Source organism: Scaptodrosophila lebanonensis, unplaced genomic scaffold, assembly GCF_003285725.1.
Source record: "Scaptodrosophila lebanonensis strain 11010-0011.00,11010-0021.00 unplaced genomic scaffold, SlebRS2 tig00000053-arrow-pilon, whole genome shotgun sequence".
NCBI lineage: Eukaryota > Metazoa > Arthropoda > Insecta > Diptera > Drosophilidae > Scaptodrosophila > Scaptodrosophila lebanonensis.
The window spans coordinates 12,920,285-12,942,173 of record NW_022060548.1 but is presented as its reverse complement, the minus strand read 5'-3'; the positions used below and the strand labels follow the sequence as shown (position 1 = coordinate 12,942,173).

The window sequence follows — 21,889 nt, the reverse complement described above, 5'->3', positions numbered from 1 at the left end:
CAAGACAAGAAAAAATTAAATACTCGACAAGAATAATAGACAGTGCCCATATGATGCAGTTCAAATTTAATATTATATACATACATATATTGTTATATTTTTGCGACTTTACTAATTCATGTATGTATGAACGTATGTTGCTTTAGTATGGTGGACTTAGCCGGCTCGAGGTCCTGATTGGAATTTTCCATAAATTCGTATTCGCATTAATATTATATTATTTTTAGATTTCCTAATTGTTAGCTTGTTCTGGATGCCTACTTTGGTGGGCATTGCACTGCGCTACCTTGTTAAAGCCCTTATTGCAGTACAAACAACGAAAAGGATAAAGTTGTGAATGCGTTCTAAAAATAAAGCTCAGGTTAGGCAAATTACAAAGACGAATAACATAAAAAGTAATAGTCACCTTTCATGACAACGTCTCGTAGAGGTGTCGTTGAATTTCTTAGCGCAGTTTTCATATCGACAAGGAAAAGGTCTCTCGCCCGCGTGAGCAATTCTTATGTGTAATTGAAGCATATAATTTGTGTAGCATTTTCGATCACATAGATTACATGGGAATCGCTTGTCTCCAGCCATACGTAGTATGTGGATTTTATAATTATATGCACTATTAAAAGTTTGCCCACAATGATCACAATCACGCCTATACTGTCGTCTCGGGGGTACTGCCTCTGGATTATGTGTACGTTGATGCTCTTTCAGTGTGTTTTTCTGCTTAAATTTTTGCTCACACAAATGGCACCTTTTGAATACAGATACATTAATTTAGATATATGTATGTAGGTTTCAAATAGATGAACATTGAAGCATACTTGTATGGCCGCTCCCCCGTATGCACTCTTTGGTGGGCTGTTAGAGATGATTTTTTGTTAAATTTTTTAAAACAATAATGACATTTGTACGGATAATCACAAGTATGCGTTCTTGAAAAGAAAAAAAAGGTTATTTTTATGGTTTATTTTTTTTTTAGAGTAAGTACAACTGAATATCTATTCACCTTTCATGAACAAGTCTTGTAGACACTGCTTTAAACTTCCTATCACAGTTTTCGTATCGGCAAACAAATGGTCTTTCGCCCTTATGAACTGTGAGTATGTGTAACTGGAGCATATGATTTTGGTAAAATTTAGTGTCACATAAATTGCATGCGAATTGTTTGTTTCCGGTGTGTCGAAGCATATGGAATTTAAACCCCTGCGAATCCTTAAAATGCTTGCCACATTGATCACAAATCCAAACTGCGCGTCGAATTCGGCTTGTATCATGATTTTGATTTGTACAGGCATTTTCGGTTGAGGGCCTATTATGTTCATCATTACTTTTACATTCTGTAAAGCTTGACAATTGGGCGTTGTCAATCGGATTTAAAGTAGCATTCTTTTTATTTAGATGTTCCAGGGACTTTATATGCCTCTTTAAATGTTGGCTCCATTTATACGACACTTCGCAAATGTCACATCTTGGAGTTAGAAAATATAGATATGTATGTATGTATAAATTGAAAAAAGGTTATAAAGTTGTTTTTGGCTTAACCCACTTGAATGGTCGCTCTCCAGTATGAACTCTGTAGTGCTCCCTGCAGTTTGATGATTTATCAAATCTCTTGTCACAGTACTTACACTTGTACCGAAGCTCTCCCTTATGAGTTCTGAAACCGTTGCTGTATATAATAACTGACATAAAAAATTCATTTCATAGTTACCTCTCGTGGAAAACCCTTGATAAATTCGATTTGAATTCAATATTACAGTCTTCGTTTCCACAAATAAACTTCGACAATGACGCTGTCAATAATAACTCATTGTTATCTTCTGCCTTCGAGCTGCATTCCTGGCTCTCCATGTCTGCTTCTTGTGGCTTTGGTTCACTTGTACATTTGTCTTCTCTTTTAGTGTAATCTGCGCGAAACTCCATTATCCTTTTATGTTCGGTATTCTCATAGTTTTTGTTGCATTTTACGGTATTTTCAGAACTAAAGCTCTTATTATTTTGATGTTCCAGGGAGTTTATATGCCTCTGTAAACTTTGTTTCCATTTAAAAGACACATCGCAAATTTCGCATCTGCAATTTTAAATATACATTCAGGTATATTCATTATATATAAAAATGTATTAAGTTGCATTTAACCCACATGAATGGTCGCTCTCCAGTATGTACTCTTTCGTGCGCTCTGCAATTTGAAGGCTTAGTAAATCTCTTCCCACAGTACTTACAATTGTACCGAATTCCGCCTTCTTCAGCTCTGAAATTATGATTGGGATAATAGAATCGTGGCATGTTAAGTGTAAATACATTTTAATAGTAACCTTTCCAGAACAGCCCCTTCCAGTAGAGAAATGGCAGAATTGCTTTCATGCACGTTGTCAGTGGGATCAAGAGTAGCGGCGTTAATGTCTTCATGTTCTTCAAAGCATCGGTTATTTTCGACTGATTGTTGATCTACTTTTGAAACTGTTTTACAAGTATTCTCTTCCTTTCCCGTGCTGAATTCCAATAACTTCTGAAGACTAGTAGACTTCTCTTCTCCTTCAGTATCATGTATGCAAACCTCTTTATGTTCCGTGTTTTTATGGTTTCTTTTGCATTTTGTTTCGTCATCTCTAAAGCCTTCATTATTTTGGTGTCCCAGGGAGTTTATATGCCTTTTTAAGCTCTGTTTCCATTTAAATGATACATCGCAATTTTCACATCTAAAATTATGTTTATAACATATATATGTTTAAATCTATAAAAATGTATTAAATTGCAACTTTAACCCACTGGAATGGTCGCTCTCCTGTATGCACTCTCTCGTGTGCCCTGCAGTTTGATGGTTTGCTAAATCTCTTGTCGCAATACTTACACTTGTACCGATTCTTCCCCATCTGAGCTCTGAAAGTAAGACGGGAATAATAAAAACGCGACACATTTGATGAAAATGAATATTGATAATTGCCTCTCGCACATAACATTTTCGAAATCAGCACTGGCTTCATTGCTTTGTTCTTCATCTAAATTATATTGTTGATCGTTTTTTACTGGAGCTTTAACAATTTCGCAGGCGGTGGCGATTGGATCTACTGCAGCGAGATTATTGGTTTCATCGTTCTGTGTTTGATCTGTTTTTAAAAATATTTCAAAGGCGTTGTCAAACCGATTTGAATTATTGACATCATTGTATTCAATTGGTGGGTTTGCGCAAAATTTATTACGGTTGTTTGTAGAAGTGTTTTGATTATTTATTAATATGGAGTTTCCCGCAGCCATTTTATTTTGATGGCCTTCAGAATCTATGTGTCCTTTTAAATATCGGGCCTGCTCAAAAGACATGTTACACAATTTGCACCTATAAAATTAAACATATAATATTTTTAATGAACTAGTTATAAATGCATACTTGTATTGGCGCTCTCCTGCATGGGCTCTATGATGCTTCGCACGGATTATTGTACTCTTAAATTGTTTTTCACAGTACAGACATTTGTATGGATAAACGGGCCTACAGGAGGAACTTAATTTGTTGAACATTATAAGACTATGTTTATGAAGAGTAATAGCAACCTATTTTGATGTTTTGAGGACTTTGCTTCCAACTGCTTATTCGGTGTCACGCAATTTTCCTCAGGAACATCTTTTTGGTCTAATACTATGACACAACTTTTATCAATCAATGGTTGAGAAATCGTACCATTGTTTTCATGTTCCTCCTCAATAGAGTTTGAGTGATAATTAAGGTCTGTTTTATCAAAAATTGATAAAATGGTTAAATTTTCTTCGCTATTTTTTCCACTTTGAATATTTATAGAGGAAAATATTTCATGCGTGCGTATGCATCGTTCCCGAAAGGAAATCGCTTGATCCAAATGATATTCACAGGTCATACATATATGCCCTGGCATATTAGGCAAATCATCCAACTGAAACATGTAATTTAATTAAAACCCTGTGTATGCATCCACATCTTTGACACATACCCCGAGACCAGTTATTATTTTTATGTAGTTCAAAATTTCATTGCCAGCTTCATTTTTAAATAGGGGCTTGGCCTTTCCTTTGTATTTGCATCCACCGCACGTTCTACATGAAGGCTTGGAAGCCATTTTTAATGATAATATCTATTATTACATGTCCCCGATAAGGTAAATATTTTGTATTTGTACGGTGCTCAGTTATTCTAAGTTTAAGTCGATGCGGAGTGCTCTGTGAATGGCAACAATTTGGCGCTGCCAACTTAGTCCCACAATGCAAATAACTGCAGAATATAAGCACAATGTTTATAAAATATAGCGTTATATTTAAATTTAAGTGTGTTTGGTGCGCTGTATATTAAAGGATCGATCAGCTATAAGAATAATGCAGTGTTTGAAAAGTATGTGTTAGGTGTAAGAAATTTTCGACGTCCCTTTAAATATAACAGAAAATCAAGGCATCAAAGCATTTCGAATGCTCTTAGCCAACTGCCACTACCAGCTGCTCCTACAAAGTACAGATCAGATCCATACACCAGAGCTAAACTTATAGAGCTCGGCAGGGTCTACCTTGCCATTTATTTAATGTTTCGTTTGATTCACTTAGTGCTATTCATTTTTTTTTAAAGTAATCTTATGCCTCTTCGCGGTGCGTACTTTGGTGCTTAGCACAATGCGTAGCTCTGTTAAATCCCTTGTTACAGTATATACAGCGGTAAGGATATTGTTGTGAATGTATTCTGAAAAGGGTAAGAATATTTTTAATTAAATATACGAACAACTAAAACATGAGTATACCTCTCATGACAACGTCTCGTAGAGGTGTCATTAAACTTTTTACCACAGTTTTCGTAGCGGCACGGAAAAGGACTCTCCCCCTCGTGTGTCGTACGTATGTGCATTTGGAGATAGCGATTTGCATAAAATTTTCGATCACATAACTTGCATGGAAATGGCTTCTCCCCGCTTAGTCGAAGTACATGCATTTTATAATTATCTTGATTAGTAAATGTTTGCCCACAATGATCACAAACACGACTAAAATTTCGTTTTTTTGGCACAAATCCTGGGACGTGCGTAAGTTTATGCTCTTTATATGAGCCGCGATGTCTAAAAGTCTTTACACACATATCGCATCTGGAAAATTTAAAATAAAAAATGGCTCATAAAACAAAACTAAATTTTATATTATTTGACCTTCAAACTTACTTGAATGGACGTTCTCCTGTATGTACTCTTTGGTGATCATTGAGGGATGACTTCTTTATAAATGTTTTATCACACAGCAGACATTTGTAAGATGGTCTCTGAATATGAGTTCTGAAATAAATAAACTTTTATTATAAGGATACAAACATTACCGAAAATTCCAAATAGAAGTTACTTTTCATGATTTGATCTCGTAGTATAACTGGTAAATTGTCTATTGCAGTTTTCAATTCTGCAGACAAACGGCCTCTCTCCTTCATGAGCCGTTCGTATGTGCAATTGGAGCATGTGATTTTTGTAAAATCTACGCTCACATAAATTGCATGGGAATCGTTTGTCACCGGCATGTCGGAGCTGATGAATCTTGAAGGTATTTGGATCGGTGAAGTGTTTTCCACACTGCTCACAAATACTATCAACAATCCTTCTCTTCTTTTTTCTGGTTGGTTTTGGAGTTTTCTTCTTATTACTTTCGCTGATGTTGCTGATCGATGCCTGAAGAACCGGAGTATTCCCATCTTCATCATCCTCTGAACTGGATGGTTTGTAATCAGTGTCATCCTGTTCAGTTGTATGTGGACTTATACTTCTTTCTTCATGGATTTCTAATGCATTATTTTTCAATGTTGTTTCCTTCGGCGCATCAATGGAGCCTTCATGTATATCAACGGGTTGATCTTCATTGTCCATAGAAACCGGTGATTTACATTCAGCATTCAATATGTGAGGACTTGTACTTCTTTCTTGATGGTTTTCCGTATAACTTTGACTATCATTACTCAATCTAGTCTCATATGTCGATATGTCCCTTTTTTTATTATTATGCTCCATCGATTGCTGATGGCTTTTTAAATGATGGCTTGATTTGAACGCTACGTCACACAATTCGCACCTAAAAAAATAAAAAATGATTTATTTATAATAGGTTTACTATTAGTCCTAATTCAAACCTACTTGTATGGTCGCTCTCCTGTATGCACTCTATGGTGCGCCGCACGGTTGGAACATGAATGGAACCTCTTCTCACAATACTGACATTTGTATGGCGGTGTTCGCAAATGTCGAAGAACGTGCTGTCTATAGTTTGAGCGGCCCTTAAAATGTTTTCCACATTGATCGCAGAAATGGTCGTTATATTTGCGAGATGATTCTTCATCTTCAATGTTATCTGCACTCATGCTGATTTTCTTCTGATGCTCCAACGATTGTTTATGTGCCCGCAAGTGGTGATTCAATTTAAATGAGACGTCACACAAATCGCACCTTAATTAAGTAAAAAGTAAAATTATTCATCTAAAAAGTTTCTAGTAATAAACCCACTTGAATGGCCGTTCCCCTGAATGCACTCTATGGTGCTTATTCCGGTTCGATGATGTGTTAAATCTTCTTTCACAGTGGAAACATTTGTACAACAGTTCATCATACAGTTTTTCTGGCATTTGTGACGTTACGCAGTTTTCTTCGATGTTGTTCAATACTTCTTCTTTTCTTTTATCTAAATTATGATTATCTTTAGTAAAAGCCCTTTTGTTTTTGCATGATTGTTGGTGTCTTTTTAGATGATGGTTATATTTAAATGAGACGTCGCACCAGTCGCACCTTTAAACCCAATGAAGTAATATAAATTAATAGGGATTTTGAATAAATTGCCAATGCAACTCACTTGTAGGGCCGCTCCACGGTATGCACAATTTCGTGTCTCTTTTGCTGTGATATATTGATAAATTTCTTTTCGCAATATTGACACTTGTAAGAACATTCTCCACTATGTGATCTAAAAGAAATAGTTGGATTATAAATAAGCATACAGAATATTATTAAAATCACTGCTGATAATTGCCTCTCATAAAGAGCCCTTGATGAAGTAGATTCAGCGCCCTCATGAGTCGTACGGATGTGCAACTGGAGCAAATGGCTTTTGTAAAACCTATTCTCGCAATATTCACAGGCGAACCGCTTTTCGCAGGAATGCCGTATGAGGTGAATTTTTAGACTTTTGGAGCTAGAAAAATGTTTGTCACATTTATTGCAAGTATTACTAACTGGTTTGCGGTTTGTTATAGCCCTTTTACAGGTGTCAGTAATCGAATTGTTTTCATCGTCCTCAGAGCTGGATAAGTGATTGATCTGGTTTGATATGGGATTCGTTATTGTAGAATTTTCACAGATGTCGTCAATGGGATCGACCGTGGCGGTGGCACGGTTTCCATCGTCCTCAATGCTGGATAGTTGATTTTTTGGGACTACCTTGCAATCTGTTACTATAACACTGTCAAAGGTGTCCTCAATCGAATCGAGAGAAGCGTTATCGTTCTTTTCATCTTTGTCCGAATCAACAGATAGATTCTTTGCTCCATGAGGGCTTTCACAGTCACCTTCTGGGTTGGTTATAGACTCAATTTTCACGACATTTAATGATGATGCATTACTTGCAGAAGTATCTATTCTATTTTTATGTTCTAAAGACTCCTTATGTCTCTTTAAATGATGATTAAATTTGAATGCGACGTAGCAAACTTCACACCTTAAACATTAAAATAAAATTTAAAAATTTAAATTATAGTTTACAATTAGCTAAATGTGGGACTTACTTATACGGTCGCTCTCCTGTATGGACTCTATGGTGTACCGCACGGTTCGATGAGGAGTAAAACCTTTTTTCACAGTACATACATTTATAAGGATATTTACGCATATGTTTAAGAAGATGTGTTTTAAAGTTAAAGGTGTGATGAAAATCCTTTCCACAAAATTTACAAACATGATGAACTTGCTTTTTGTTTTTATTTTGTAAAAAATGTTCGTCCAGAATAAAGTGCTCCTCCAGCTTCTGTGAAGTTGAAATATTTTCCCAATCGTTCCCATTTTTTTTTAATTCGGTATCATTTACAGCAAAGATATCACTGTTGGATGTGGCATTATCTATCGGGAATTCCTGGTGCGTGATGCATGTCTCTTGAAGAGCATCCTCTTCATTTAATTCCTTCTCAAGGCTTTCATCAACCTTTGAATCAGAGGTGGCATTGCTTTCGTCCTCCTCTTCAAAATATGAACGATAATCAACATCTACCTTTTCTGGAATAAATAAAATTTTGAAACTTTCTTCGTGTTTATTGGTATTGTTTCGTCCTTCAGTGTCAGCTCCAATATTTGTATTTATGGGGTCCTCAGCTATAGTGGACAATCTTTCATGTGTGCTTATGCATCGTTTCCTAAAGGAAATTGCTTGATCTAAATCAAATTCGCAGGTCATACATATATGGCCTGGCAAATCAGGCAAATTATTCAGCTGAAATATGGAATTAGTAAAGTAACTTCCCAAATATCCATATATATGACAGAAGCGTTAAGACTTACCCTGAGACCAGTTATTGTTTCTATGTGGTCTACAATTTCATTGCATCTTTCACTTTGAAATAGAGGCTTGGCTTTTCCTTTATACTTGCATCCACCGCACGTTCTACACGTAGGCTTGGAAGCCATTTTAAAGCTAATATCTGTTATTACCGGTGGCTAGTACATTTCCCAGTTAAGGTAGATTTTTTGTTTATGTCGGTCCTGTTTTTTCCACATCCAAATTAGTCGCTGCGTTTTCAGTGAATGGCCAATGGGCCTGCTAACTCCTCCAACTAAAATGTTTCGATGCTGCCAGAAATTAAAGAGATGAATAGGGCCGAGCTTGGCGGCAAATCTAAATCAGTAGAAAAACTTAAAAAAGAAATCAAACGGTATGGTTTTAGAAAGATGAGTTTTTTGTTTGAATTTATTAAATTTCAGGTCTCTTCAGTTTTCATTTTATCCTCACACTATGTTTTTTTCAAAGCAAGGAAGTGAGCTTATGTCTTATCCCAAATATTTAATTGGATATAATATATTTTATATCTTTCATACAAGAGGAGCTTTGCTATGTTTCCTATTTGTTTTATTTCAACAATGAACACAAAATCGTATAGTCTCCAATAAATATTGTAAATACATTTTCAAGAATTTTAAGTGTTCTAAAATATTTCCAGCAATGTAGAAGGCGTGTATCAAAAACTTCCCAAATTATCTACTGCACGCATAGTTTGGCAATTATTAGCGTTAAATGAAAATACAAATATTTTGGAAGTGATTTAATGTTCAATTTATTGGTATTTATTAAATTCACGTTAGTTTTAAAACAAAAATGCCTACACAATCTGGGTTGTAAGATTGAACAACCTACGTTAATGGTATTTCTCCAGTATGTGTACTTTGGTGATCTGTGCACTGTTTTGATTTGTTAAATCCCTTGTTACAGTACAAGCAACGGTAGGGATATTGTTGTGAATGTATTCTGCAAGTGAAAATTATTTTGACTAAGACAATTATTTCAAGTATGGCATGCCGTACCTCTCGTGACAACGTCTTGTAGAAGCATCATTGAATTTTTTACCACAGTTCTCGTACCGACAAGGGTAAGGACTTATGCCCTCATGCACCGTCCGAATGTGCATTTGCAGATAATAATTTGCATAGAATTTTCGTTCACATAAATTGCATGAGAACGGCTTTTCTCCGGTATGTCGGAGGACGTGCATTTTATAATTATGCGCGCTCCTAAAAGCATGTCCACAGTAGTCGCAAACGCGATGGTAGTTTCTTTTCTTCGGTTCTGCTTTTGGCTTGGATTTCGACTTTTTTGAACTTGAATTGGGTTGACCAGCACCCTCTGTGTTATTTTCGCTCGTAGGTTCGTTATTTGTTCCTGCCTCACCTATAATATTTATATAATATTAATACAATATACCCAACAAAATTTATTGTCAAAATCAAAGGCAATACCCTCTAGATTGTCCATTTGTACATCATCTTGACCTTCCGCATCTTCTTTAGCCTTTTTTTGATGAGCCTGGGAGCGGAAATGTATTCTTAAATTTGTATTCCGAGGAAAACCTACGTCACAAATTTCACATCTATTTAATAAAAGATTTGTTAGATATACGAAACTTATAACACATGTATTTCATATTCAAAACATACCGATAAGGTCGCTGTCCTGAGTGTATAAACTCGTGCTTGTTCACACAAGATTTAGTCAAGAATGCTTTACCGCAGTATTTACATACGAAGGGCCGTTTGTTTTGATGTATTCTGTAATATAAGAAATTTTGAAATTCCAAATAAGAAGTAATGGACTAGCGCTACCTTTCATGCCGACACCGACTGGTGCTTGTGTAGAAACGTTGGTCACAAAATTTACAGGCGTATGGCATTTCGCCCTTATGTCGCACTCTTATATGTAGGTTTAATAGGTGATGGGTAAAATATTTATTCCCGCATTGCTCGCACTCGAAATTTTTAACGCCGGTGTGCCGTAGTAAATGGACTTTGAGGTTGCTTCCATCACTAAATGTTCTTCCACATTGGTCACAGACGTAGCTTCTGAGTGGTGTATCATCATTTATGGACGGCGGTTTTGCTATATTTAATGGTTTTATTGTTTTTTGACCATTCTGTTTGTGACCAGAATTTGATGTTCGTGATTTATTTACAGGCCGCGTCTTTTGAGAAAGGTGTGAAGAGATGGTTGTTGTTACTGGTGCGGGCTGAGGTCGTGCAATTCTGGATGAGGTTGATACGGAAGTACCCGGCTGCGGACGAGCTAGCACTATAGCATTTCTTGTGTGGGCGCGCACAATTGAATTTTTCGAAGCAATGCTACTACTTAATGGCTGTTGAATCGACTTTTTTGTGGAGCTCGAATCTGACGGAATTGGTGGAGCCGTGTGCTTATCTGATAAACTAGACTCTATAGCTTTATATAAATCGGAATTATCGGAATCATCTTCACTCAAAGAATCACTTAAAACTTCACCCTGGACAAATCCATCCGAGTTCTCAATACCGTCCAAATCATCTGATATTCCATCTTCCTGTCCCAATGTTTCTGAGACTTCATCCTTTCCGAATGTATCCAAATCCGGACTATTTAACGGATCGATCTCGTCCAAACAATCCAATAAGGTCTGGCGCCCATCAGCCGGAGCGATCCTTTTTTTCCACTTCAGCAAAAGAAGGTGTGTTTTTATGCACCGTTCTCGGAATGCAATGGCATGATCTAAGTCCATAAGGCAACAAGCGCAAATATGCTCTGGCATTCCGGACTCTTGAATTATCTGTAAATTATTATGGGTATATGTCACTGTTATGTTACTGTCTCAAAGAACCTCTTACCAAAATTCCAGTCAAAGCTTTAATCTTGTTGAGGACAGGATTCGATTGACTTTTAAAGAGATGCCCTGCCTTCATATTATAAATTCGTTCTCCACATGTTCTACATCGAATAGACATGGACATATTGCTAGTACTGATTGATCCTTATTTTACTTTTTGCTACGACTTTTAGTTACTTTTCTTTTTTTACTTATACAAATTTGTCTTAAAAGAACGCATATTTGTCCATTGAGGAATAAATTAGGGTGGGAGCGCATGCAATAAATAAATGCACACAAAAATACCAAATGTTGTATCGATATTTGCGCTGTTTCATCTGAGCGCGTAATTTTCAAGAAATACAAGCATTGGCGTTAGGTTTGAGGAGGTGCGCTGTGTAATAGATACCTAGGCAGAATAATATAAACTACAAGCACTAACCATACAACACAACCATGTAGTATGGTTAGTGCTACAAGTGTATAATAAGCTGTCATCCAGTATACACAAATATCCTTAAGAATAGATTAAGACAGACTGTTCATAAAATACCAAAATCAGCTGTAGTCGTTGCTTCTTGCTAAATGAGAATTCACCATGAATGTATTACTTTTTTATCTGTTTAAGAATGAGGAAATCATAACAAATCTCAAAATGTACGCCTATCAACTGCGGGCCCTTTGCCGGACTTGTGGAGTTAAAATAGACGAGAATGACATAAATTTGGCAACCCAACTCTTTGAGGAGTCTAATCAGTCATTTATCTCATTGATCGAGAATATTACAGATATATGGGTAAGAAACAAAATGCGAATGCAACGCAATTTACTTAATTTGTATCCAATAGATAGAATATGACAACAATCTTCCCGAGCTTATATGCGAGAGCTGTAAGGCCGTGCTGGATAAAATCACGGAATGGAGCGAAAGATGCGTCAACACGCATACGAAACTACAGGAAGCCAAGCAGAATCTAATAAAAAACTCAGTGGATAAAATTTTGCCTTTTGAAGAAACGGAATCAGTAGACTTCAAGGAGTTTGTCGATGTCGATGATAATTTACAGTACGAAGAGGAGACCCCAGAGCCCCAGTCATCACAGGTGAAAGTTAAGAAGAAAAATGCTAGGAAAAAATATCCGAAACATTTAAAAAAAACTTGGATTTGCGAACAATGCGGAGGTGAATTCAAATGCTCGACATACCTAAAATTGCATCTCCTGCGACACACTGGCAAAAAAGAAGTGGAATGCGATATTTGCCAGGCGAAGTATTATACTCAGAATGAGATGCTACGACACAGGATACTGCACACGGATGCACGTCCCTATTCCTGCAAGTATTGTGATAAAACGTTCCGTGGGTGCAGCAGCAGAGCAGTTCACGAACGGTGGGTGACTGTATTATTTTGGTTGTGCAGTTTCGTGTTTATTTATGAAACTATCATTATAGAATCCACACCAACGAACGTCCATTTGCCTGCAGCTATTGCGAGAAACGTTTTACATCGACTTCGACGAGACGAAGTCATGAGCTAGTTCACACCGATAAACGCCAATACCAGTAAGTTGTAGTAAATACCCAGCTACATAACTAACTATAACTAATTTTTCTTCAGCTGTCAAACGTGTGATCAGTGGTTTCTGCGATCGGCGCATTTGGAAATGCATCAGCGTTCAAAACAGCACAAAAAGAAATCTCAAAATGCCATTGATTAAAAGTCTGACGTCTTTTAGTGGGTTTTAAATACAGGGGCTTCAGTTACCAATACACCCTTTTAATTCTATACATAAAATACATACCTACTTACTTGTATGTATGTAAATGTCAATTGCATCTTTTTTTACCATCAACAAATATATTGGTGTAAATTGGATAGTAAATGCATTAACAAAAATTATTTTATTGCGGGGCATACAAATAAATGATTAATATAATTTATATTTGGGAATACAAAATTAATGTCGTTTAAATATTAGCGATGCTTTCGCGATACATCGCGAAAAAAGCTGTGAATCGATGTATCGACGTTTGTCCATCCCTAGTACAATGTTCGCTGAAATTGCAAAGTTGTTTACGAAATATGTCCAGTTTGTGCAGATTATGCCGTCAAAATCTGGAAGTCGAGGCAGCTCTGAATCTATTCGAGCCAGCTAACGCAAAACTTCTAATTGAAATAGAATTGCTAACAAGGTTGACGCTGACGTACGATAAATACTTGCCTAAATACATATGCGTGAGCTGCAGGCAAGATTTACAGACTGCTACAGATTTCCGAAGGGTTTGCTTAGAGACGCAGGACTATTTTGATCAGAACCCACACGTGAATAACAAAGTCAAATATCAAGTAAACATCAAAAAAGAAGAAAAGTTAATTTATAGTGAAGACGATGGCGATGCTGATGCTCAATCACAGTGTTCTAGTGAGGACTTCTTGCGGAGTGACGAAGAAGCCTTTGTCGAAGATGTCGAAGAGGAGCCTATAAATAGAGATTCATTATCCGAAACCGATGACGATGACGAGCAATCAGCGGTAGGAAACGACGAAATTGTAGCTTGGCAATATATGTGTAACGAGTGTGGGCAAAATTTTCCCACCAAGGAGAAAGTAAATGGCCATCTTGCAAAGGCTCACCGGATTTACAACTACGAGTGCGAAGAGTGTGGTCTAACATTTGGAAGTAATTTCAAGTTGAAATCCCACAACCGTGAGCTCCACGACGTGCAACAGAAGTAAGTTTCTTAAATAGGCTCAAATTGGTTGAATATCTTGTTTTTTTTTTATACTTCCGCCTTCTTTCGAGAATAAAATATTTATAACTTTTATTTTAGATATATTTGTGATCATTGCGGAAAAAATTTCAAGTTCACGGGTCCATTGAATGCACACTTGAAGAGCATTGGTGCGCCTTTTAAATACCAATGCACATATTGTGACGAGAAATTTTATATTCAGGACATGCTTACCTATCACTGCCGCAGATTTCACAAAGACAAGCAAACCCAGGAGAGGCACATCTGTCATGTGTGTGGGGCGGAGTTAGCAACGTCTTATAATCTGTCGGTTCATTTAAAACGTCACACAGGCGATAAGTCACATAAATGCCAGCAATGTCCCTATTCCTGTAGGACGGCGGCGGCCTTGAGATGTCATCAGCGTATCCACGACGATGTGTATCCGTATTCATGTCGGTATTCATGTGGCAAGCTATTTCGGAATTGCAGCACTCGCAGCGCCCACGAAAGGTGAATTTTGCAAAACCTTTTATTTTATTTTCTTTTACAGAATCAGCTTCATGAGAAAAAATAATTCATTTTAATATTTGCTCTTTTTCAGAGTTCATATGGGGACGGGACTGCGCCCATACAAATGCGATTATTGTACTCAGCGCTTTGTTACCAAATTTGACTGCAAATACCATCAAAGAATACATACGATGAACCGCAATTATAGGTAACACCCTTCTTAAATTTAAATCAACTGTTTTTAAATGTACACATTTTTATTTTAGCTGCGATATTTGTGATCAACATTTTAAATTAAAAAAACATCTCAACACACATCTTTTGACCAAAAGGCACAAAAAGCAAGAGAGCGAAGTCAAAGAGAACGAAATCAAATAGAACTAAAAATAATACTCGTAATTTGAAATAAATGTTTCCTTAGGCATTTTATTTGGTGAATTGCTTTTCCTTTTCATCGTATTTATATGCTAGCGGGTGAAAAGTATGCATGATATGTTCTTTTAATCAGTTTGAATGGGTCAGATTTTGTGGGCATTCTTCAGTTTCAGTAAACCTTAATATCGGCAACTATCTTCTCATTGTCGTAGATCTCCTTGGCGTAGCACAAGTTGGGGTAGTCGAAGGCGGCGCCATAGCGATTCTTGCAGCCACTGGTTGCCTTCTCGCCGGGAGTGTACACGGGTTGGCCGATAATGTTAGTTGTGGCAAAGTTGCAAGTCAACACGAAGTGGTTATAGAAGTCGCGAGAGAATCGAACAGCGGCGCAGCCCACATGGGTGTTCTTCTCGGCCACGGCAATGGTGAATTTGGCTACCTTTTTATTGGGCAGTTCCTCTGGGAAGTTGGACAAGATTTCAGGCGAGGCGTTGGACCGTTCGGCGAACCAGTTTTCAATTTGTTCCTTAATGATCTCGGCATCGGTGTATTCGGATTCCGCGCCACTGTAGCTGAAGATAGCATTATTCTGTCCCGCGTACGCGAAGCGCTCGGTGCTGCGGCACTTGTCAGGTATGGAGAGGCAGGTCTTCACATTGTAGAGAGCCAAGTGGGAGAGTTCCTCACACCAGGACATTTTGGCCATGCGAACGGCTTTAGGTAAGCCTTCAACGTTGCCGCCGGCCACATTGTTGCGTAATTCGTTGAAAAGAGTCAGGATAAGCTTATGCTGGGGATCCATTTTTATCTCTCGCACATCTTTAGGACAATCGGTACTATAGTTCTGCAATGAAAGGAAAATATTATTGGCTTATTCATCATCTAGTTCCTTGGCTGTTTACCCCTTTATTGTTGCATGCAATGTGTTTGTCCAGGCAGGTGGGCAAGGCACAATAGTCCACCGCAGTAGCGAGTCCAATTAAAGCCACTGCTGCTGCCAGGAGAGCCGTCACTTTGAAGAACGCCATGCTCTTGCTTTGTGATGCTACTGAGCCGTGTTCTTGGCAATTTATAGGCCTCCCGTTTGCATTTTCTTCCCAACTTCAAACTATTTTGACAGACCATTATAATTGAATTCAAAGGAAATTACTTGAAAACAGGCCTTCTTTGGAAAACAGTTGTGAAAATAGCTATTATACATGTGTCAAACATTTGTAAATACATATGTATGTATGTATATATAAAAAGCTATGACTATACACATACATATGTAGTATGTTGTGGCGAAGTGTTCCCTATAAATAAAGAACGTTTTGTCTTTTAAACTTCAGTTGGAAGAACCCGTCGACCGACTTCGAATACTGTTGACGATGACTGGCCTGAAAATTGTAAAACTCTTGGTACTCCTAGCTTCAGTCCTTGGACTAGCTGCCGCAGTAGATTACTGCTCCCTGCCAACCTGCCTGGACAAACACATTGGCTGCAACAACAAAGGCGTAAGCAGCCGTTACCAATCCAAGTAATTTGGTAGTTAATTGTTCCATTTCCCCCATAGGAATATAGCCCTGAGTGCCCCAAGGATGTGCGTGAGGTGAAGATTGAACCCCATCATAAATTGATCTTGACTCTGTTCAACGAACTTCGCAATAACGTAGCCGGAGGCAGCATCGAAGGCTTACCCAAAGCCGTTCGCATGGCTAAGATGACTTGGTGCGAGGAACTCGCTCATTTGGCTCTCTACAATGTGAAGACCTGCCTCTCCATACCTGACAAGTGCCGCAGCACCGAGCGCTTCGCGTACGCGGGACAGAATAATGCTATCTTCAGCTACAGTGGCGCCGAATCCGAATACACCGATGCCGAGATCCTTAAGGAACAAATTGAAAACTGGTTCGCCGAACGGTCCAACGCCTCTCCTGAAATCTTGTCCAACTTCCCCGAAGAACTGCCTAACAAGAACGTCGCCAAATTCACCATTGCCGTGGCCGAGAAGAACACCCATGTGGGCTGCGCCGCTGTTCGATTCTCCCGCGACTTCTATAACCACTTCGTGTTGACTTGCAACTTTGCCACATCCAACATTATCGGTCAGCCTGTGTACACTCCCGGCGAGAAGGCAACCAGCGGTTGCAAGAATCGCTATGGCGCCGCCTTCGACTACCCCAACTTGTGCTACGCCAAGGAGATCTACGACAACGAGAAAGTAATTAATGACGTAAAGATTTACTAAATGAAGCAACGAGACGACTGCGAAAGGATTTGAAAGGATTTTATATGTCTTGAATGGAGGACTAAATAAAAAGCAATAAAACTAGCTCATTAATTCAACGCATTAAAAATTATGATTTTTAAAAATAGTGGAGCTGTGAAAATACCAGTATTATTATCGTTACATCGTTTGCAAGTGCTGCCATTTGAATACTTATTTCGGAGTGACTTGGTTGCACTTAAAAACAGCTGCAACTGTTTTGACCGGCTCTGAGCATACATTTTGGAAAAAATGTTATGTATGGGATTGCGGTTTGGGGCGAGACGTTACTTGAGCTACAAAGCCGTCCGTCGCCCAAATCTTAGCGGCACAGGCCGAAAGTTGACCGCGCCTAACATTGAAGAGGACCAAAATCAAAAAGGTGTTGGTTGTTTGACCAAACAGCTTAAAGCTAAAATTTTGGCGACGGGTCCCATAACTGTTGCGGACTACATGCGAGAAGTGCTGACAAATCCACATGCCGGCTATTACATGAATCGCGATGTTTTTGGTCTCGAGGGTGACTTTATAACATCGCCAGAGATATCACAAATATTCGGGGAGGTAAGGGCACTAACTTTTAAAATATTTATGCAAAGATAACAACTTTTACTTTCGTTAGCTTGTGGGTGTCTGGTTGCTAAATGAATGGCGCAAAATGGGCAGCCCCACGCCTTTTCAGATTGTGGAGCTGGGCCCGGGGCGTGGAACATTGGCACGCGATGTGCTTAAGGTGCTAGCCAAATTCAAATTGGGTACTGAGTTTAGCATGCATTTGGTTGAGATCAGTCCGTTTCTCAGCAAGGCACAAGCGCAACGATTCTGCTATACCCATGATGAGGTACCAGATGCAGCAAAGCAGCCGTACTACCAGACAGGCACCACGGCCACAGGTACTAAGGCATATTGGTATCGACATCTGGAGGATGTGCCACGGGGCTTCTCACTGGTCTTGGCTCATGAGTTCTTCGATGCGTTGCCCGTCCACAAGCTGCAACTTGTCAATGATCAGTGGCAAGAAGTGCTAATTGATGTGGCGGAACATGAAAATGAGAAGGTCGACTTCCGCTTTGTTTTATCCAAATCCCAGACACCTATGTCACGTGTTTTTCAACCGCTACCCCAAGAAACGCGTACGTGCCTGGAATATTCACTGGATACAGAACGTCATGTAGGTTTATTGGCGGAGCGAATTGAACGTGACGGTGGTCTAGCTCTGATCATGGATTACGGGCATTTTGGTGAAAAAACTGACACATTTCGTGCTTTCAAGCAACATGCGCTGCACGAGCCGTTGTTGGCGCCGGGCACTGCGGATTTGACGGCTGATGTGGACTTTAAGCATATCAAGCATGTGGCAGAAACTCATGGCCATATTTATTCCTGTGGGCCAGTAGAGCAGGGCCAATTTTTGGAACATATGCAGGGCAAGCCGCGACTAGAGGTAAGCTCCAAATTAAATTAAATCTCTTCTACCCAATTTCCGCTTGCCGTTTATTCAGTATTTTAAAAAGGTGAGAAAATATCCTTTGGATAGCTTGCATTACATTCCCGAAAATACTCTGTAATTTAGGTATTTCGATCGGTCATTTATACATACTACATCTGCAGGTTAACAAAAATAAATAGGGCTTAACAAACAAAAGTGATCCGAAAATACGCAAGTAAAACAATAAAGTTGAATTAAGATACTGGATACATTGATAAACTCAAATTTGAACAAAGACTACTGAAGAAAAGAAGACAGTGATCAAGGATTGTCCAGCAGAGTTCGGTTTATATTAGGTTGAAGGACTAGTGATTAAATAAGATTCACAAATGTGCTGTGTGTTACTTAAATTTGATAAAAAGGCTTTAATCGATTCACAAATTTCGTTTTTGCAGCAATTGTTGGCACATGCACTGCCAGAAAATCAAGACATTATTCGCTCTGGTTACGAGATGCTGACAGATCCTAAGCAAATGGGCAGTCGCTTTAAGTTTTTTGCAATGTTTCCGGGTGTATTGGCGGAGCATCTGAAAAAGTTTCCGGTAGCCGGCTTTACTTAGGTTTACTGAAAACTGTTTTGTCCATATTGTTAAAACAATTTTTCTCGTATTTATTCGTTAATAATTAAAAAGCTAATAATGCTAATTTTTGTAAACACTGTGTGTGTGGTTTTATTTCTTTTGGAATGTCCCATTAATGATTTGTAACTCTGCATTGGTTAGCTGCAAAACGGCGCCAATAGCGTTTAACATGTGTCGTTTGCCCTCCGCATCCTTGGCAACAATGAAGCTAATGATAACGTTCTTTAAATATTCCAAATTGGCGCCCTCACGTGTCTTACACCGCTCCAGTCTATAAGAATAACAAACAATTAATATACTGTGATATAGAGGAATCCAATTGATAGAATTAAATTATATAGTTGTAATAGGACAAGTGCATTAATAAAGAGCATCACATTAGGAGTAATTAAATAATTTGTATATTGGACAGGCTCTACTTGTGAAAGTATTCTTAAAAAAGCACTAATGGTAAACGCCAATAGTGACTGCTTTTATAGACTTTGAGAGTAACAAGTTTAAAAATAGTAAACACATCTGTGAGTAAGAGGTTAATAGGGCTACGCACCTGTCTACCTGCTCCTCGAGACATTCGATTTGCTCGTGCATCTCTTGCTGCGCCGTCACCTTCTCCTGTATGGCTTTGCGAAGCGACGATTCGGCGGCATATTTGGACTTACGGAGTGCTGTGATTTCGATTTCCTTTCGAGCCAGCTCATTGGCATAGTGAAGCATGTGGCAATTGTCACCTAGAGACAATTTCTTTGACCGCACCTTACGATCGCGTTCGCGTTCACCTGCAATGCTTTCGGCATCCGATGAGTTTGCATAGGTCTCGGCACTGGGGACGCTCGGATTAATTGTAACGGCAGAACTGTGAAATATCTCGAAAGATGTTTGCAGTGCCTTGATCTCCTGTTCCTTCTCGTCGAGCAGTTGGAGCGAGCGCTGACGTTGCTTTTGGAGCTGCTGTTCCAGCTCGTTCAACTTGCAACGAGTTTCATTTTCTAATTCCGCTTGATTTTCCTGCCACTTTACCCGTTCGTAATTGAGGGCCTGTCGCAACTTATCCCCTTGTTGCTTAAGCTCAAGCTCAGCTTCGTCAATATTACGATTCAGTACTTGCACTTTGTCCTGCAGCGTTTGTATTTGTGTCTTTTGCAGATTGATTTTTTCAATGAGTACAGTACGTTCCATTTCGGAGGCCTCCAGTGCCTGCTGCACACCCTGCAGCTGCTGCTCACATTGCACATGATTCTCAACGCTGCCATTGCCAATAGCTAGAACTTTGGTCAAATCCAAGGGATTGGTCGCACGTGCATTCTCGCTAGTAAGCAGCTTCTTTAGACGTACAATTTCTTCAACCAAGGCCCCAACGTCGTGATCATTAAAGGGCTTGGCCTCTGGTGTAGCATTAGTTGTCGTTAAGTTCAGGTCTTGAAGCTGCTGTTTGAGTGCATGTATGCTATCCTGATCCTGCTGTCGCAGACGATCGTAATTACCCACTGTGCTGCTGAGCTCAGCAAGACGTGCTTCCAAATTGGCCACGCGGTCCTCATGAAGGGCAACTTGCTTACGAGTCTGCTCCTCAGCACGTAATAGCCGTCGTTGCTCCTGGTTGATAGCTACAGCATGTTGCTCCTTTAGCTGTTGCATTTCCTGGCGGACTTGTTGCAATAGTGCTGCACTGTCCGATGAGGATGAGGTTGAGGTCTGATCGGCTTGGACCTGAAATTGCTTTAATTGTGCACGAGCTTCCTTGAGTTGCGCCTGCAGCTCACGCAAGCGGCTGTTTTCTGCCTCGTTGCTTGCAAACTGCGTTTTGAAATTATTCAGCTGCATCTCAATGTTTTCTTTAAAGTGTCGCTCATCGGCGTAGAGTTTTTGCAGTTCACGTATCATGAGCATTTGATTGTTGGTCTCTTTTTCACGTTCCTGCCGCTCGATGATCCACTTGGCTTTCACCTCATCCACATCGGCCTTGCTACGCAGTGCTTGCTCCTTGGCCTTGGCATTCAGTTCCTGTATGGTTTTTTCCTTTTGCGCAATTTGGCTTCGCAACTGCTTTTTGTCTGCTTGAAAGGATGCCTCCATACGCGACTTTTCGGCCGAAAGCGTGGCCAAGGAGTTCATCAGCGTTATTATCTGTGTTTGCAATTGCCCTTTGTCATCATTGGAGGTTGTAGGATCTGTCGCTGAGGCGCCATCATCAACTGCTGTGTCCACGGTATCCTTATTTGAATTATTCGCAATTGCTGCTTCTGCATGATCGATGTCTTTGTTGTTGCTGAGCGCGGCTAAACTGGTTTCCAATGCCTCCTTTTCCTTCAGCAGACCCTTGTAGGCAGTTACAACATCTATAATAAAATTGGTGGTAAATAAAGCCTCAAAATATAGGTCGCACAGTTACCTTTTAGTCGCTTTTCATAGCGTGTCAGTTGCTCCTTTTGCGATGTCACTAACGCCTCCAGCTCACGTTGTTTCTTGTCCATATTCAATTATTTAAATCGCCAACACTGCTTGTTTTTCGTGGCATTTTTGCTAAAACTGTTAAACAATTTTCAGGAACAGCTGTTCGATTTTTTTAAAGAGCTGCCAACCTGTATTTGTATTTGCTTTATTTGAATAGTGATGG

General features: G+C 39.1%; 9 protein-coding genes across 15 annotated transcripts; 4 read left to right on the top strand and 5 right to left on the bottom strand.

The window, feature by feature from the left end:
* Positions 1-65: 65 nt before the first annotated feature.
* Positions 66-4,103, bottom strand: LOC115624203 (zinc finger protein 709-like). Of its 2 annotated transcripts, XM_030518807.1 has the most exons (13): positions 3,958-4,103; positions 3,545-3,900; positions 3,381-3,482; positions 2,940-3,329; positions 2,765-2,875; positions 2,311-2,694; positions 2,136-2,246; positions 1,706-2,065; positions 1,541-1,651; positions 1,001-1,462; positions 816-926; positions 407-745; positions 66-344 (listed from the first exon to the last, which is right to left on the bottom strand). In XM_030518807.1, exons 1-13 carry the CDS (start codon positions 4,081-4,083, stop codon positions 233-235), a joined length of 3,075 nt encoding a protein of 1,024 aa, XP_030374667.1. In that variant the 5' UTR covers positions 4,084-4,103; the 3' UTR covers positions 66-232. The 2 variants fall into 2 exon arrangements, with proteins under 2 accessions (XP_030374667.1, XP_030374668.1); XM_030518808.1 differs by lacking the exons at positions 66-344; positions 407-745; positions 816-926; positions 1,001-1,462 and having other exon boundaries at positions 1,543-1,651; positions 1,706-1,901; positions 1,963-2,065.
* On the top strand, positions 86-13,192 carry LOC115624211 (zinc finger protein 93-like). Of its 4 annotated transcripts, none has more exons than XM_030518822.1 (5): positions 86-120; positions 11,965-12,132; positions 12,185-12,726; positions 12,789-12,899; positions 12,955-13,190. In XM_030518822.1, the coding sequence occupies exons 2-5, from the start codon at positions 11,992-11,994 to the stop codon at positions 13,052-13,054; spliced, it is 894 nt and encodes a 297-aa protein (XP_030374682.1). In that variant the 5' UTR covers positions 86-120; positions 11,965-11,991; the 3' UTR covers positions 13,055-13,190. The 4 variants fall into 4 exon arrangements, with proteins under 4 accessions (XP_030374682.1, XP_030374681.1, XP_030374680.1 ...); XM_030518821.1 differs by lacking the exon at positions 86-120 and adding an exon at positions 323-361 and having other exon boundaries at positions 12,955-13,191; XM_030518820.1 differs by lacking the exon at positions 86-120 and having other exon boundaries at positions 11,913-12,132.
* Positions 4,494-8,704, bottom strand: LOC115624202 (zinc finger protein 493-like). The gene is made up of 10 exons (XM_030518806.1): positions 8,518-8,704; positions 7,752-8,449; positions 7,001-7,684; positions 6,824-6,934; positions 6,481-6,759; positions 6,115-6,423; positions 5,336-6,052; positions 5,161-5,271; positions 4,750-5,088; positions 4,494-4,691 (listed from the first exon to the last, which is right to left on the bottom strand). The coding sequence occupies exons 1-10, from the start codon at positions 8,641-8,643 to the stop codon at positions 4,586-4,588; spliced, it is 3,480 nt and encodes a 1,159-aa protein (XP_030374666.1). The 5' UTR covers positions 8,644-8,704; the 3' UTR covers positions 4,494-4,585.
* LOC115624204 (zinc finger protein 235-like) lies at positions 9,263-13,191 on the bottom strand. 3 transcript variants are annotated; one of them, XM_030518810.1, is made up of 6 exons: positions 13,143-13,191; positions 10,330-11,300; positions 10,165-10,275; positions 9,967-10,097; positions 9,535-9,898; positions 9,263-9,478 (listed from the first exon to the last, which is right to left on the bottom strand). In XM_030518810.1, exons 2-6 carry the CDS (start codon positions 11,280-11,282, stop codon positions 9,364-9,366), a joined length of 1,674 nt encoding a protein of 557 aa, XP_030374670.1. In that variant the 5' UTR covers positions 11,283-11,300; positions 13,143-13,191; the 3' UTR covers positions 9,263-9,363. The 3 variants fall into 3 exon arrangements, with proteins under 3 accessions (XP_030374670.1, XP_030374669.1, XP_030374671.1); XM_030518809.1 differs by lacking the exon at positions 13,143-13,191 and adding an exon at positions 11,359-11,538; XM_030518811.1 differs by lacking the exons at positions 9,263-9,478; positions 13,143-13,191 and adding an exon at positions 11,359-11,539 and having other exon boundaries at positions 9,756-9,898; positions 9,967-10,033.
* A 208-nt stretch (positions 13,193-13,400) lies between the features above and the next one.
* Positions 13,401-15,011, top strand: LOC115623566 (transcription factor Ouib). The gene is made up of 4 exons (XM_030517963.1): positions 13,401-14,069; positions 14,169-14,582; positions 14,674-14,790; positions 14,849-15,011. Exons 1-4 carry the CDS (start codon positions 13,420-13,422, stop codon positions 14,958-14,960), a joined length of 1,293 nt encoding a protein of 430 aa, XP_030373823.1. The 5' UTR covers positions 13,401-13,419; the 3' UTR covers positions 14,961-15,011.
* LOC115623567 (allergen Tab y 5.0101-like) lies at positions 14,982-15,991 on the bottom strand. The gene is made up of 2 exons (XM_030517964.1): positions 15,860-15,991; positions 14,982-15,801 (listed from the first exon to the last, which is right to left on the bottom strand). Exons 1-2 carry the CDS (start codon positions 15,983-15,985, stop codon positions 15,127-15,129), a joined length of 801 nt encoding a protein of 266 aa, XP_030373824.1. The 5' UTR covers positions 15,986-15,991; the 3' UTR covers positions 14,982-15,126.
* A 308-nt stretch (positions 15,992-16,299) lies between these two features.
* Positions 16,300-17,296, top strand: LOC115624000 (allergen Tab y 5.0101). Its single transcript, XM_030518572.1, has 2 exons — positions 16,300-16,453; positions 16,513-17,296. The coding sequence occupies exons 1-2, from the start codon at positions 16,328-16,330 to the stop codon at positions 17,185-17,187; spliced, it is 801 nt and encodes a 266-aa protein (XP_030374432.1). The 5' UTR covers positions 16,300-16,327; the 3' UTR covers positions 17,188-17,296.
* A 132-nt stretch (positions 17,297-17,428) lies between these two features.
* Positions 17,429-19,354, top strand: LOC115624055 (protein arginine methyltransferase NDUFAF7 homolog, mitochondrial). Its single transcript, XM_030518636.1, has 3 exons — positions 17,429-17,769; positions 17,828-18,649; positions 19,090-19,354. Exons 1-3 carry the CDS (start codon positions 17,458-17,460, stop codon positions 19,252-19,254), a joined length of 1,299 nt encoding a protein of 432 aa, XP_030374496.1. The 5' UTR covers positions 17,429-17,457; the 3' UTR covers positions 19,255-19,354.
* LOC115624054 (GRIP and coiled-coil domain-containing protein 1) lies at positions 19,281-21,805 on the bottom strand. The gene is made up of 3 exons (XM_030518635.1): positions 21,665-21,805; positions 19,823-21,611; positions 19,281-19,546 (listed from the first exon to the last, which is right to left on the bottom strand). Exons 1-3 carry the CDS (start codon positions 21,744-21,746, stop codon positions 19,366-19,368), a joined length of 2,052 nt encoding a protein of 683 aa, XP_030374495.1. The 5' UTR covers positions 21,747-21,805; the 3' UTR covers positions 19,281-19,365.
* Positions 21,806-21,889: the final 84 nt, after the last annotated feature.

Coding starts and splice junctions, on each gene's coding strand:
- LOC115624203 (XM_030518807.1), bottom strand. CDS start 4,083: ATGGCTTCCAAGCCTTCATGTAGAACGTGCGGTGGATGCAAATACAAA. Junction 3,483..3,544: donor TCCTCAAAACATCAAAATAG/GTTGCTATTACT, acceptor TTCCTCCTGTAG/GCCCGTTTATCCATACAAAT. Junction 746..815: donor ACGGGGGAGCGGCCATACAA/GTATGCTTCAAT, acceptor TGTATTCAAAAG/GTGCCATTTGTGTGAGCAAA.
- LOC115624202 (XM_030518806.1), bottom strand. CDS start 8,643: ATGGCTTCCAAGCCTACGTGTAGAACGTGCGGTGGATGCAAGTATAAA. Junction 6,935..7,000: donor TCAAGGGCTCTTTATGAGAG/GCAATTATCAGC, acceptor TATTTCTTTTAG/ATCACATAGTGGAGAATGTT. Junction 6,053..6,114: donor ACAGGAGAGCGACCATACAA/GTAGGTTTGAAT, acceptor TTATTTTTTTAG/GTGCGAATTGTGTGACGTAG.
- LOC115624204 (XM_030518809.1), bottom strand. CDS start 11,481: ATGTCCATGTCTATTCGATGTAGAACATGTGGAGAACGAATTTATAAT. Junction 11,301..11,358: donor AAGCTTTGACTGGAATTTTG/GTAAGAGGTTCT, acceptor AATAATTTACAG/ATAATTCAAGAGTCCGGAAT. Junction 10,276..10,329: donor AGTCGGTGTCGGCATGAAAG/GTAGCGCTAGTC, acceptor CTTATATTACAG/AATACATCAAAACAAACGGC.
- LOC115624211 (XM_030518820.1), top strand. CDS start 11,935: ATGAATGTATTACTTTTTTATCTGTTTAAGAATGAGGAAATCATAACA. Junction 12,727..12,788: donor AGCAGAGCAGTTCACGAACG/GTGGGTGACTGT, acceptor CTATCATTATAG/AATCCACACCAACGAACGTC. Junction 12,900..12,954: donor ACCGATAAACGCCAATACCA/GTAAGTTGTAGT, acceptor ATTTTTCTTCAG/CTGTCAAACGTGTGATCAGT.
- LOC115623566 (XM_030517963.1), top strand. CDS start 13,420: ATGTCCAGTTTGTGCAGATTATGCCGTCAAAATCTGGAAGTCGAGGCA. Junction 14,583..14,673: donor ACTCGCAGCGCCCACGAAAG/GTGAATTTTGCA, acceptor GCTCTTTTTCAG/AGTTCATATGGGGACGGGAC. Junction 14,791..14,848: donor ACGATGAACCGCAATTATAG/GTAACACCCTTC, acceptor TTTTTATTTTAG/CTGCGATATTTGTGATCAAC.
- LOC115623567 (XM_030517964.1), bottom strand. CDS start 15,985: ATGGCGTTCTTCAAAGTGACGGCTCTCCTGGCAGCAGCAGTGGCTTTA. Junction 15,802..15,859: donor TTGCATGCAACAATAAAGGG/GTAAACAGCCAA, acceptor CTTTCATTGCAG/AACTATAGTACCGATTGTCC.
- LOC115624000 (XM_030518572.1), top strand. CDS start 16,328: ATGACTGGCCTGAAAATTGTAAAACTCTTGGTACTCCTAGCTTCAGTC. Junction 16,454..16,512: donor TTGGCTGCAACAACAAAGGC/GTAAGCAGCCGT, acceptor TTTCCCCCATAG/GAATATAGCCCTGAGTGCCC.
- LOC115624055 (XM_030518636.1), top strand. CDS start 17,458: ATGTTATGTATGGGATTGCGGTTTGGGGCGAGACGTTACTTGAGCTAC. Junction 17,770..17,827: donor TATCACAAATATTCGGGGAG/GTAAGGGCACTA, acceptor TACTTTCGTTAG/CTTGTGGGTGTCTGGTTGCT. Junction 18,650..19,089: donor AGGGCAAGCCGCGACTAGAG/GTAAGCTCCAAA, acceptor TCGTTTTTGCAG/CAATTGTTGGCACATGCACT.
- LOC115624054 (XM_030518635.1), bottom strand. CDS start 21,746: ATGGACAAGAAACAACGTGAGCTGGAGGCGTTAGTGACATCGCAAAAG. Junction 21,612..21,664: donor CTATGAAAAGCGACTAAAAG/GTAACTGTGCGA, acceptor ATTTTATTATAG/ATGTTGTAACTGCCTACAAG. Junction 19,547..19,822: donor CTCGAGGAGCAGGTAGACAG/GTGCGTAGCCCT, acceptor TTATTCTTATAG/ACTGGAGCGGTGTAAGACAC.